This window comes from Tachysurus vachellii, chromosome 5 (genome assembly GCF_030014155.1).
Source record: "Tachysurus vachellii isolate PV-2020 chromosome 5, HZAU_Pvac_v1, whole genome shotgun sequence".
NCBI lineage: Eukaryota > Metazoa > Chordata > Actinopteri > Siluriformes > Bagridae > Tachysurus > Tachysurus vachellii.
Window position 1 is genome coordinate 19,093,956 of NC_083464.1, and position 14,023 is coordinate 19,107,978.

The 14,023-nt window shown below is 34.7% G+C and overlaps 2 protein-coding genes across 6 annotated transcripts; one reads left to right on the top strand and one right to left on the bottom strand.

Moving 5' to 3' along the window:
• Positions 1 to 1,013: 1,013 nt before the first annotated feature.
• On the bottom strand, positions 1,014 to 6,846 carry cd27 (CD27 molecule). Of its 5 annotated transcripts, XM_060870216.1 has the most exons (8): positions 6,052 to 6,846; positions 5,842 to 5,902; positions 4,571 to 5,751; positions 3,931 to 4,063; positions 3,035 to 3,163; positions 2,015 to 2,230; positions 1,679 to 1,719; positions 1,014 to 1,545 (listed from the first exon to the last, which is right to left on the bottom strand). In XM_060870216.1, the coding sequence occupies exons 3-8, from the start codon at positions 4,661 to 4,663 to the stop codon at positions 1,354 to 1,356; spliced, it is 804 nt and encodes a 267-aa protein (XP_060726199.1). In that variant the 5' UTR covers positions 4,664 to 5,751; positions 5,842 to 5,902; positions 6,052 to 6,846; the 3' UTR covers positions 1,014 to 1,353. The 5 variants fall into 5 exon arrangements, with proteins under 5 accessions (XP_060726199.1, XP_060726197.1, XP_060726200.1 ...); XM_060870214.1 differs by lacking the exon at positions 5,842 to 5,902; XM_060870217.1 differs by lacking the exon at positions 5,842 to 5,902 and having other exon boundaries at positions 1,015 to 1,545; positions 1,679 to 1,789; positions 6,052 to 6,844.
• A 384-nt stretch (positions 6,847 to 7,230) lies between these two features.
• Positions 7,231 to 12,383, top strand: tnfrsf1a (tumor necrosis factor receptor superfamily, member 1a). The gene is made up of 10 exons (XM_060870220.1): positions 7,231 to 7,429; positions 7,874 to 7,977; positions 8,125 to 8,239; positions 8,612 to 8,746; positions 8,847 to 8,996; positions 9,262 to 9,343; positions 10,158 to 10,228; positions 10,640 to 10,794; positions 10,886 to 10,988; positions 11,126 to 12,383. Exons 2-10 carry the CDS (start codon positions 7,912 to 7,914, stop codon positions 11,431 to 11,433), a joined length of 1,185 nt encoding a protein of 394 aa, XP_060726203.1. The 5' UTR covers positions 7,231 to 7,429; positions 7,874 to 7,911; the 3' UTR covers positions 11,434 to 12,383.
• Positions 12,384 to 14,023: the final 1,640 nt, after the last annotated feature.

Sequence of the window (14,023 nt, forward strand, 5' to 3'; positions counted from 1 at the left end):
CTTTGCCCTGTTGGAGAAAGTAGAGTGCTTTTTCATAAAAAGATTTTCAAAGAATTTTCCACAATAGGTTCTGGTTTTATGACTATTGAAGATGAATAGTTCATTTTTTTAAATAGCGGCATTGAGTTGTTTGTGCTAATGGATTGTTTTTTTTATATATATTTTAATCATATTCACATAGGTGAGAACCTCAGATTTTGTTCTCTTTTTTGGAAGGCTTACTGGCTACATTTTTAGGATTTTTATGATCGTTGTTTCAAACAGGGCAAAGTTTGAAATAAGTTTGCACTAATAACTCTGCAAACCAGCATCTAAGAAATGTCACTTCTCTGAACTGATTCTTTGAGTCATGCCAATTTCAGGATTCTTCTTCAAATTTATACAAGAAAGTTTTTAGTAGTCTCCAAAATATATAGTGATGGCATATCTTGGCAATCATCAGATGTTGGCCACAAGTTGCACGTGAAAGTCCAGGACTTAAGGGACTCCTAGAGGTTTTATAAATGTAACTTTAGGGGTACTATAATTTACAAATTGGTGTACTTTGCAGAGTTATTAGTGCAAACTTATTTCAAACTTTGCCCTGTTGGAGAAATTAGAGTGCTTTTTCATAAAAAGATTTTTCTGTGGCCTTCCATAAATGTTACTTCCACCCATGTGAATGTAATTTTCTTCCTCTTCTTATTAAAAATAGAAGAAATATAAAAAGAAGAAGAAAACAAATACAATAATATGTCTTATGTCTATACTTCTGTGCTTCTGTACAAATTTAAAGATAGCCACAATGTGTTTTATTTTCCTTGAATTAAACTTCCCTTGTTTTAGCCAATTCCTATCAATTCCATATGGATCTAGTAAAAGCAACTATATACAAACAACGATCATAAAAATCCTAAAAATGTAGCCAGTAAGCCTTCCAAAAAAGAGAACAAAATCTGAGGTTCTCACCTATGTGAATAGGATTAAAATATATAAAAAACAATCCATTAGCACAAACAACTCAATGCCACTATTTAAAAAAATGAACTATTCATCTCCAATAGTCATAAAACCAGAACCTATTGTGGAAAAACTGGGTGTGAGGCACGACTACACCCTGGATGGGACTCCAGATTATTGCAGGGTACGATGCACACACACACACACAATGCCTTCACAAATAGATAGAACTCTGTGCCACCTCCTTTTTTAAATGTGATATTAAATTAGATATAAAACCCAGTTTCCTTGGAAAATTGAGTAGTTTAAATGTGTGATATAGTGGAATTTCCTTTTCCTCCTCTCTCAGTATCCCAATTGTGGCAGGATGAGTGTGTCTCTCGGTCCTCCCTGCACACGCTATTTTCTAAGACTTTACAGTGAATAGTCAATCCACACTCTTATGTGCCTTTTCCTGCCTCGTCCTCGCCGCTTCCCTCTGTCTCCCTCAGACCTCTTCTTGCCATTCTTTGTGCCCACACATCTCCTGTACTGGCATCGGCACTTCTTCATCCATTGTGCACTGACTGGATTCAGTGGACGTTTTCTCTGACCGCCAAAAACAACCTAGAATGTAATTAGACAGTTTGTAAAATACTGCAGACAGTCAACTAGATGACTAAGAAAAATAACTTAACTTTGCTTATAATAAGGTTATAAATATTGTAAGTCGTTTGAAATAAAGGTGATTGTTACTGACCAGCTGTAGCCAACATGATCCATCCATATGCAAGTGTGGTTCTGCTGATGAGAATGAAACAGGTAAGCAGAATGCACACACAACACAGACTCAGAGTAATCCACACAATGTCTGTGAGAGATCGAACAACAATGAGTGGGAGAAAAGAGAAAGAGAGAAAGAATAAGTCAACATTGTAAACTTCTATTTGTTTTAGTGTATATACAAGTATTTGTGAAGGAGGTTGCTATGGACATTTTGTTGTAAACTGAAAGCCATTTGTAATGTGCATGGTGATAGTCTTAACTCTGTGTGTATTTATAGGTGTTGTAAGTTATATTGCATAGTGATGCTCACCTTGGGACAGTGTTTGCTGAGGTTTTTTGGTAGTTGAGGTTACTGTTGATGTTGATGTTGATGTTGTTGTCGTTGTTCTTGTTGTTGTTGTTGTTGGCGTTGTTGGTGCTGGGATTTTCTCACAATCTGTACAGGGATTACCGCTGCATTGATATCCCCTCTCACAGCCACACACCGCATTAGAGCTTTTAGAGCAGTTCACCTTATACACCATGTCTACAGTAAACATATAAAACACATGTAGTTGCATTAGTAATGAGCCTACGCTAATCATCATTCAAGACGTCTACAAACCTAAATACCATAAAATATCTAGACTACGCTTTAATCCATGGTTATAACTGTTATTTTGAAAATCTAGCTTAGACTTACTGAGCTCAGGCTGAATTAAAAAAAAAAAGTTTAAATGAACTATACAATATCTAAACAGAGAGCATATAAAAATCTTTCAATATAGAAATGATCATCTGTGTTAGCTAGAACTTATCAAACCTTTTATAGTTTTTTATAAAATATACATATATCTATAATCATCTCTGTGAAAGTGTTGGTTAATCTCACATGATATTAAAGTCCATCTAATTTCGCTGAGGTTCTGTTTTTTTTTTCCAAAAACTGTTAGCTTAAACAGTTTGTTTGATTTTTGGCCAATAAGCTTTATGCCTGTATGACTCAATGTTTTCAGTTTGAACTTTAGCCCCCCAATTGCTATCAGAAGAAACCCACCAGGCTGAATTTGGGGAAACCCCTCTCCTTGTGTTCCTGTCATTTCAGCATTAAAATGTAACATTTCAGACTTTTCATATGATTAACTTGATATTTCAGACAACTGATATGACTTTTGCTCTACTGCTGACATGGTATACCAATAATCCATTAACCTGTTCATCTCCTGTAACTGAATCATCCTGATCAGGATCAGTGTGGATCTGAAGCTTCCTAAACTGGGAACGCTGGGTGTGAGGTACCACAGGGCACTGCACACACACACATACAATGATAAATCTCCTAAAGACCTACGTTCTTTGGTGCATTGAGTGCATCTTTTGCATTCCATTTCTCTGCTGCATTCATCCATGTAGAAGTCAGGATTGCATGGTTTACACACTGTCTCAGAATCTTTTGTACATCCCTTCTCCATGCGTTCACCTACACACACAGAAAAAGGTTATGTGATCATATTCATTTAATTATAAGAGGTTATGTCAGATAGCCACAGAATGTGGTTTGCTGGTGTGACATATTAGTAAAGATGTGTCAATAAAGGTGTGTGTCAGTATCAAGTACAGCAGTTACAGTTAGAAGACCAAGTCATAATTTTCAAGAAAGGAATGTGTCATCGACAAGTGACTTTTTAAGATTCACTTCAAAAGGACTCATTACTCATTGCAGGTAATGTTATCTCTGTGATTATTAACATGTTCATTTACCTTTTATATAATATTAATGATAATCTATTAGTAATTGGCCCATATATTAACACTTTGTTATCATCACCTTTTAAGAAGTGTGTGTTTTTATGTCTGATTCCAGGTTCATATTGTTTGTATTTTAAAAATGTTAATCAATCTTCCATTTTAACCAATGACATTGACCAAAGTTGAGTAAAAATGTTGCAAACATCAGGGAGCATCTAGACTAGACAGATCATTTCCTTATGAAATATTATAATAACTGATCATCCTATTTATATATCAAGAAATTATCTACACTGTGTGTAGCTTGACTTTTACACACAGACTGTAATAAAACAGCTAAATGTGCTCAGAGCCCATACGTGAAAACTGATTTAAATGTTTTATCTGTTTACATTCTATTGAAAAAGATCTGAATACTGGTTAAAATAATTGTATATAATGAAAAAAGACTCTAAAATGCCTTAACCATTTCATGTGAAAACTCTAATGGTGTTTTACCTGGTTTACATTTCATGCAGCATTTTAAAACATCCTTTTTATATTTATATTGCCAAGAAGTGTCACACTCCTGTGGATGGACATGGCAGAAGAAGTGGATCAAAAGAAGAAAACCACACCACAAGATCAGCATCTGGTTGATTGAAAATCAGAGGTATGGATGAACAGTTAAGAAATAATTGCTTTAAAATATATTCATATATTTTACATCAACTTTAGTATAGAATTATATGAATTGAAGTGGTAAATATTCATGTACATTTTTTGTAAAGATGTAAAAAAAAAATGCATATATTCATATTTACCACTTCAATTCATATAATTCTATACTAAAGTTGATGTAAAATAGTAAAAGCTGATTCACAAAACACAACAATGTTTGAATTTAAGATCCAGTATTAATACATATGAGCTGATCTAAAATTGTTTTACTACAAAAAAGGTAAAAGAGAACATCAGAAAAAACGTATCCAAGAATCTCTTCTAGAAGCCCAATACATTAAAACACATGTTTAAACTTTACTCAATTTAATTTATAAATATCATTTGCTTGATTTAATGAAACAATTACAATGTAATGACATATATATTGTAATAAACCTCCTCTAGCTATTCAGTAATAAGCCAGTCAATGCATTACCTTAGGATGAGAGAGTAACAGACGATTGAGGTATGTACGAGAAGGACCCCCAGAAGCTTCTGAACATGAAGTTATAAGAAGTGGCCTTGTCATAAATGTCACATACTGTATGACTAATATCAAACTCTTACGTTACGCGACCCCCTATGCACAATTCTGCACTCTCGCGAGCTTCTTAACCTGCTTTCCTCCTTCACTGTTTCCATTAACATTTTCAAAATCTGATTCCAAAACAATAACCCCCATAAACTCTCTCTCTTTTTTTTTATTTATCTCTCTCCCTCTCTGTCACACACACACACACACACACACACACACGCACACCCACAAATACACACACCCACAAACACGCACCCACACACATACACACACACATACACACACACATACATGCACCCACAAATATACACATACATACATACATACATACATACATACATACATACATATAATTTACTACATACTGTAAAATAAGGGCAGGTCCATTAAGGTCAGACCTTCGGCAGCTGACAGTCACATGATGTGAGATTTTTGTTTCTTCTGTTCTTGCTGCATAGTAAACTAATAACACAACCTAGTCTTCACTCTTTCAGGTTTCTGTGTTCATAGAATTCAGGCCACAAAGTGAGAAATGGCTCCACACCCTGCACAATTACGGTCTCTGTGACCATTTAAATCATATCTGTACCAAAGCTAGATTGAATCAGCTTTCTAAATTTCTCTCAGTCTCTCTCATACACACGCATGCACATGTTCCTCTAACAGACATTGTGAGAACTTTTTTGGGTGTAATTATAAATGCCACAGTTTTAGATATTTAGATATAGGTTTTTTTTTTAAACTAAAGAAAAGAAACAAGAACAAAAAGAAAAGTAAAGGAAAAGAAAAAGTGTCTGCACGAGGTCAAAAACTGTCATATTCCTATCCCATGCTTAGTCATGATTTGGTGCATTAAATTAGGTTATGTTTTTTAAATGTTGAACATTTTAGAAATGTAATGTGTGTAATATACCTTCACTATCTGAACATCTTTATAATACAGTGTTACAGGAAGGATCGTTGGAAGGAGTTTTGGATGGAGGCAGTGGGAGTGAAGGAGTGCAGACTCCTCTGATTACTGCAGTGTGAAAGTTGGGCGTGTTCAATGTTTTGTTTTTGAACATCACAGTGTGTCAACTGTCCTATATGAGGGCATATAAAACAATCAATAACTGGAAATGCAAAGTAAAATACCTCATGTTTTTAATTTCAAAAACATAAAACTTTTTTACATTTACAGCACTGGGCAGATGTTCTCATCCAGAGTGACTTACAGAAGTGCTTTTGAAGTCTCTATCAATAAATGTATATGAATACCATCAGTGTAAACTCTGTTGTAATAGGTAATAGAATAATTTCTAATTAGGAAATTAAGTAATGAATGTACTTAAAGTAATTAAGAAAAGCACAAAGACAAGTTTTTTGAGTGCTAGATGTTTCACCTTGATGAATGTCTTCTTCCTTGTACCCTGAGAGATGGTGAGACCAGTGAGCAGTGCAGGATGGACAAAGTTGGTGTGGTGCAGAGCATCATACAAAGAGTAAATGAACTCAGGATAAAACTGGACATCCTGGAGCTGTGTGGTGACTACAAACGTGTTTAATTTTAAAAAGGCTGAAACATAAAATAAATATTTTAATAAGTTATTATTAGTTATTATTTTATTTAAGTTATCATCAGCCAAAATTTAAAATAACTACCCACTGAATGTTTTATAGAATAGACAAATCCACTCACTCCATTAATGATTGAGTTAAATTACACTGAAGTTTTTAAATTCTCTTCCTTTCTAATTCTCTACTTGCACCCAGCACACAGAGGAAGTGGAAAAAAAAAACTTGTAAAGATGTGACCTTTTTAATCAAGGAAGTTGTTTCATCATAGATCTAAGCTCACATGAGCTGAAATGCACAGAAAGAACAGCACAAAACACATGGAATAATGAAAAGAAAGAAAATAGTGCTTATTATGAGATAAGCATATTGCAGATTGCATGCTAACATTATCATGTGAAAATTGTGCAAAGAATTGGCCAAACCATTACTATAAATAGCACAGTATTTATTATCATGAAAAGCTAACATTTAATATAGTGTATCCAAGCTCTTATTGTTAGCAGTACCAGAATGTAATCCAAAGAAATTATATGTTTGTTACTGCTGGTATTGTCCAGTGTACCTTATACTTGTGGTACCTTCTGGCATACACTTTTATTTCTGGTGTCATCATTAGTCATTCATGCACTTTAACTGATATCATGTAATCTGTTATTATTCCCAGAATGAAAAAAACAAACAAATAAAAACTTAAATAAAAAATAAAAAAACCACAAGTTCAAAAGCTTCATACTTGACTTTGAGTAATTAATCAAACCGTTTTTAATTAATTTAAGTAATTTGAATTTTTTTAATTTGAGTACTTAATCAAATTGGTTTTTTTAGTTCTTCTGAATCTGCTCCCTAAAGAAAAAGGTTGTAATCTTTAAAAAGTGTGTAGCAAGCACAGCTCTCCAATCCACCATTAGATATAATTCCAGAGTTAAGACATAACTGCAATGAGTCGCATTGGCTCACATTTCATTGGTTCATTGACACTGGAAGCCAGACATAGAGGGGAAAAGCGCGTGCACGTGACGAAGTTTCTCGGTAAAGCCAACCTTCCTTTTTTTCTCAAAGAAGATATGGACTAACTCGTCTAACTCTTACCTCGATTTTTCTTCTTACTTTTTTTTTAAATTTAACACCTGACTCTCTCCAAGACTCATGACTTCGGCAAAGCTTTGTGTTGTGGAATCCGGCTGATGAACTCTTCTGTGTTCAGTAAGTTCGGCTTCGCCGCAGTCACGGAAACTTTTAGATCAGTATCGCTGGTTGTGGGCGGCGGATTGATATAGAAAGTAAAAAAAAAAGGTGGAAAAAAAAACACCAAAGAACATTTTATATCGTTTGCGACTTAGTTTATAACGTCAAAGACAAATTTAGGCACAAAAGAAAAAACAGCAGCGGGTTTGTGACGGTTAATTAAATCAGCTTAATAAAGAGACAGACGCACTTTATAGAGCTGCTGTAAAGCTCGCGTTTCCTCGAAAATGTTACGCCTCACAAGGCCTTCAGGAGAAAAAAAGGAAGTTGTCGCGACTAATTCCATTTACATATGCAAATAAATTAGTTTGAAGTCAAATCATTGAACGGTCAGATTTAATCGATTGAGAAGGTTGTGTTTAATGACATGGTCCCTTCTGGTCCCTGTTCTCTTCTGTTCAGGGTTGTAATGGAGTGAAACTTAAGTACCAAATGCCAACATGGGAAGCAGACACCACTCTGGGGAATGGAAAAGGATTTGTGTGCCATGCATCTTGTTTCTGCTGGTAGGAAATCCTTGAGCTGAGACAAATAAAAAGCACACTGTTTGTATGGTTTAAAGATACACTCATACAGTACATAGTGAGTTTTCTTATCAATCGTTCATGATAAATTCAGTGTACATAACCTGTCTCTTGTTTTGTTTACACCAGGCTGTTATAAGGCAGTGTGATGCCACAGAAGAGCAGAACATCTTTAACAAAACGGTGTCGTGTCAAGAGAATGAATACCTGCATACTGGGTTCTGCTGTGATAAGTGTTCACCAGGTAACACAAGTGTTTAGATACTGTATCTTCACTGATTTCTGTAAGTAGGAAGGTCCTTCTCTCTCTCTCTCTCTCTCTCTCACTCTCACTCACACACACACACTATTTATGTGTGTGCGCGTGTGTATATATGTATGTGTATGTATATATGTAATCATCCTGATGATTGCTTAGAAGGTAGAGATGGATGATATGGAAAAAACTGCAATATTTTAATATACTTTCATAATATATGACATACGCACAATACTTAGAATTTATTGATGACTTTACCTGTTATATATTCAGAAAATTTTACTGTGGTCTAATGAATACACACTATTCTATTATGAATTCTATTATGAATTAAACCCTCTATTTTTTTGTTTACAGGATTTAAACTAAAGCAGAAATGCTCAGGAGAGGGCAGGAGGTCAGTCTGTGAGAAATGCAGCACCGGAACATATCAGGACCACACAAACCATTTCATAAACTGCTTCTCATGCCGTAAAGAATGCGATTCAACTTGTAATTAGATTTTTGTCCATATCTTTATAGCTATGTTTGTTGAGCTATGCTTTAAAAAAGTGACTAACATTTTATTCCATTTTTTACTCTATCCTGACAGCTAAGGAAATTGAGATAGCACCATGCACGCATATGCAAGACAGAATATGTGGCTGTGAGGCAGGATACTACAAAAATGTAATCAATGAAATTACCATGTCATGTGATCCCTGTCGAAAGTGTGGAGATGGTGAAAGGGAGATCAGGCCATGTAAGACTTTTCTTCTGTTTTTCTCTCTCTCTCTCTCTCTCTCTCTCTCTCTCTCTCTCTCTCTCTCTCTCTCTATATATATAAATATATATCTATATATATATATATATATATATATATATATATATATATTGCTGTACCCTCATCACTCGTTCTTTTGCTGCATATATAACACATACCTCCTTAGAGACCCATCAGATGTATAGTATTTGATTGCTGCATTTTATTGTTATCATTCAAAATGACAAACCCATGTATTAATCAGGTGAAGGGGAGAGGAACACTGAGTGTGAATGTAAAGACAACCATTACCATGTAGCTAAAGGAATCTGTGCACAGTGTACAAAGTAAGTATTATTATGTACTGTGAGGCATTTGTTTGATTGTGAAGTAATGTAGTGATACTATAAAGCATATGGGATTTCATTTCAGAATCATTCGTATTTTGTAGCCACAAATGCCTTTACATATTATAGTACCATTACTAATTAGGGCTTGAATCAGTGATTATTAAGGCAGGACACCTTTTTTTAATATTTAGCAAATATTCTAGCAGCTGTCACAAAAGAAATCTCTGGTCTCTATGCTGTCCCAGAGTCATATCAATAATATTAAAACATATGATGTGTCCAATCAATTCTGACAAATTCTGACAAAATTGATCAATTGAAAAAAAAAAAACAAAAAAAAAAAACAATGAACAAAATAAAAGCATGTAATTTCTTTTTAGAAAAAAATTCAGTTTGTAATTTTAGTTTAAAAAAACAACAAAACAATACTGGTGTTCTAGTAGAGGCATGTGTTTTGGGTGTTTAGAGAGAACCCTGAATGGATATTCTATATGTTCTTAATCTATATGTGTCTGTAAGACATGTGGCATCATTAAATTGGGATACTACTTCTTTTTTGGGTGTATTTACAATAACAACAATATGGGAACAGTGATGTGATCTAACAGAGATTAATACAGATGTGATTAATACAAACTTTATTTATTTAAGTCCTAATTATTAAATTTAACTGGCAAGACCAGATTGTTTCTTGATTCACCAGTATTCCATGTAATGATTTACAAAAATTGTAGAAAAGAAAAATAATAACGTGTACAATGATTTATAATATGAGTGGTGGTTCTGAAAAACATTTGTTGCTCTTTTCCAGCTGCAGTTCTAAGTGTAGAGGGCTGTGCCGAGAAAATCCCACTACGAACCCAACAACAGTTCAACAAACAGGTCTGATACACATACGTGTGTGTGTGTGTGTATTAGTGAAATTCTGATCTTACTCTGCATTGTATACAGAAATATAGTATAAAGTCATATTTTTATTTCAGCAATATACGTTGGAAATGTTTCATGTAACCCTAACACTATGTCCCTCATTTCAAAGTAAGCATGACTCAGACGTTTAAAGGCAATTCAAACTTCAGACAGACAAAAATGAAAAATCAGGGAACTTCCCTAAAAAACTCAAGCTGTCACAAAACGTGCTTAATGTCTTACATGCTTAGTCATTATTTGAAATGATGATAAAGATGTAGCTCCCCTAAGGTGTCTTATTATTGCAGAATTCTTTTCATAATTATATGATTCATTTCTTTCAAAACTAAAATGTCACTTATATGCACATTATTTCACTTCTAGGTCTTCCTTTACATACAGCGTTCATGCTGTTTGTGTTCATGGTAATTAGTAGTTTGGTTTGCTTTATAATTATTGGAGTCAAATACTTGAAGAGGATTCAAACTGTGTACAGACAATCATCTATTGCATGTGACCCAGAGAAGCAAGTGGGACAGGTAGTGTAGTGTAAACGTTTATAATATGTAGGATTCTACTGCTGTCTATTGTGATATTTCTGTGTATGAGCTGTTTATTTCTTGTCCTCAGACTGAAACAACTAAATGCGTACAAGCCAAAGAAGTTGAACAAGGCCTGTTAGCAGGTCAACAAGGGCCTGTGCTACCTGATTGTGTTCCAACAGAGATCAAAAGTAAGTGTGATTGTTTGTGTGTTATTGGTTATTAATAGCCTGCAGTCTGATTAACAATAGTTATCATTATTGTAGGTTGTGTTTTTTAATTACACCCACTTTGCCTCTGTTTCTCATTTCATTTCTCCTCTTTGTAGCTCACGAGTTTATTTACTTTGTGCTGGGCCTTGTCCCTGTCAACCGCTTCAAGGAACTGGTGCGTCGCCTAGACGTCTCTGAGCAGGACATCGGCAGGGCAGAAAGAGATAACCGGGCATTTGCTGATGCCCAGTACCAGATGTTGATGGTTTGGGTTGAGAGTGGTACTAGAGGAGGGAAAAGCATCCTGCCATTCACACTCCTTCAGGAATGTGTGAACACACTGAAGGATATGAATTTGACCACTTGTGCAGAAACAATAGAGGACAAGTATGCCTCTAAAAAGACATCATTATCTTATTTTTAAATGAAATCAAGTATGGATACACAGCAATTCCGAATATTTCACAAATTTCAATCTCTGAGTGCAAACTATTATAGCAGTGGTGTGTAAGTCTTTTTAAATAGCATTATGGCTGCATTGCAGAGTTCCTAGGTTGAGTGAATCTACTGCTATAGATGCAATAATCCTGTGATGGGCTGCTCAGTTTAGCAAAGTTTTTGTTTGTGACACAGTATTCAAGAGTGGAAATCAGACATATTTTCAAGAAAACTGTCATCTGACTATTTTAGTCTTCTCATCTAAGCAGAGTACAGAACCACACTAACTCTATATAGCCATTTTGGATTTATGAGTTTACTGTTAGTAGTAGTGGAATATGTTTGTAGTATCATACACATTACATTTTATATGTACATAATGCTTTTCATCGTAGATTATAAATATCCCTAAAGTGTATTCTGCATTGATAATGGTTCTAGCATTCTAAAGGTTTTCTAAATGAAACCTTTTCTGAAAGGGAATGCCTCTGTTTTACATTTATTTTAAACCTGTAGGGTTTCACAGGAGGTCAAACAAAAGAACATTGTAAGATTTTGTTCTAAGTTTGCTCGCTTTGTTGTTGTGCTCAATTTCAATTTATATTTTGGCAGCAAATACATTCTAAAGAAAATCTGTAGGCTATTTAGGGTGTATATGTGTTATTTTATGTTTTTTTCTTCTGTTTGCTTTCTCTTTCAGTTGCTGCTTTAGTTATACAGCTTGTAAGGCAAAATTAAATCAGCATTATACCTAAGAGTTTTGAAAATATTATGTAATGATTTGCATATATTTTATAATAATTTGCATATCATGTAATTTCATTATAGCTCATGCTTAGGTTATGGAAATCGAATGCTATGCAATTCACAATTTTTTTATTGAACTTCAGCTATGTGCTGTTTTACACTCTTTAATAAATAATTTTAAATAAATAATTTGATGTCCCATCTCCTATCTGGCAAGAGTAATAAAACAGTTGTACACATTTACTTGTTATGTCTGTGAAGAAGCCCCCTCTATGTTTCCTGTAATTAAACAGGACCCCAACAGTACCTACTGCTGAATTCCTAAATCTTGGGAACATAATCTAATAAGAAGAGATGCAAAATCAAGTTCAGGCAATGTTGGGACTGCACTACCCCTCCATGATTGAGACCACACTCACTTTCACTATACTAGTCCAGACAAGTCCAGGCTATGACATCAGATCAGCAGAGATGTTAATCAACTTGTAAACTTGGCTATCTTCCATGAATTCGGTACCGGGAAGAAGCTAAATCAGACTTATCAGTGTATCAAGCTTACTTCCCAGATCTTTACTAGAGGGAAACTGCTCATGTTCTTTGGTATTCAGTTCTTTTGGTATCCACCAGCTTCCTAGAGCTGAGAAGAGTATTGTGTCTATGTGATGTAATATGGCTTTGTTTAGTTGATTTGTGATATTAGAACTTCTCAGGAAGTAAGAAAAGTGTCTTTATGTAGTGTTTACTCTTCATATCTAAGTTTAATGACTGGCATGTTGTCTCTCTGCATTCCACATTGGGCACTTTAGTCTTTTATGATTTTTTTGCTCCTGCTTCCTTCTACCATTCTGTCATTGTTAGTTATTATGAAACATATACAGATTGAAAACTTGATATTTTAGGGTTTGATAATTTGCTAATTAAAACATTCCTGTTTGCACACTGGTTGCATATTGTTCATTTCAAAGACTTGTTTGGGTGAGTGTGTGTTAGAGAGGAATGCTGATGCTTGATCCTGATACCCTTCTGCTTCTGTGGCTCATCCCACCCCATTTAGTCATCTAATTTATCCTGATGCCCAACTGTTAGGAGATATCTGCATGTGCTGTTGTGGACGGTCTGTATTTACAATAACCCTGTAATAGCTACCCCATATTTAGGAACACCTGAATACTTGCTCATCTATATGATATAGGTCAAGAGCTTCAGTTAATGTACATATCCAATATCAGAATGGGGAAAATGTGATATAAATAACTTTGAATATGGTATGGTTCTTGGGCAGGCAAGAACAGTTTGATTTTGAACTTGGCACTTGTTCACCAAAACCAGACATATGAAGAGCAGAAAAAAAAATGCTTATTCCAATCTTAAACTCTTCAGAAACTCCCAGCAGATCAGCAGTTTCTGAAATACTCAAATTTGCCAGTCTGTCACTAAACAACCATGCTGATGTTTGATGTGAACATAAGATGAAACAATTCTATTAAATTGGACAGTGAATGCATAATGTAATGATTTATATTCATACTATAAACACCAAGTGTCAGAAGAGGACACCATCCCGTTTAGTCTGTTTCCTCTTAGGGGGTTTTCCTTTGCTGCTGTTACCTCTGGAATGCTTATTAGGATCTACATTTACATCTGGCATTCTGTAAGGTTGCATTGTGATAATGTTTATACAATATAATTGTAAACTGAGTATGTTAATGCACTGCCATGACCTCTTTCACTTCTATGTATGTTTTCTAATAGTAACTACTATTAGAGTACTAGTAAAGACAGCAGGTAAAGACAGCAGGCTAATAGTAAAGACAGCATGCAAAAGCTGA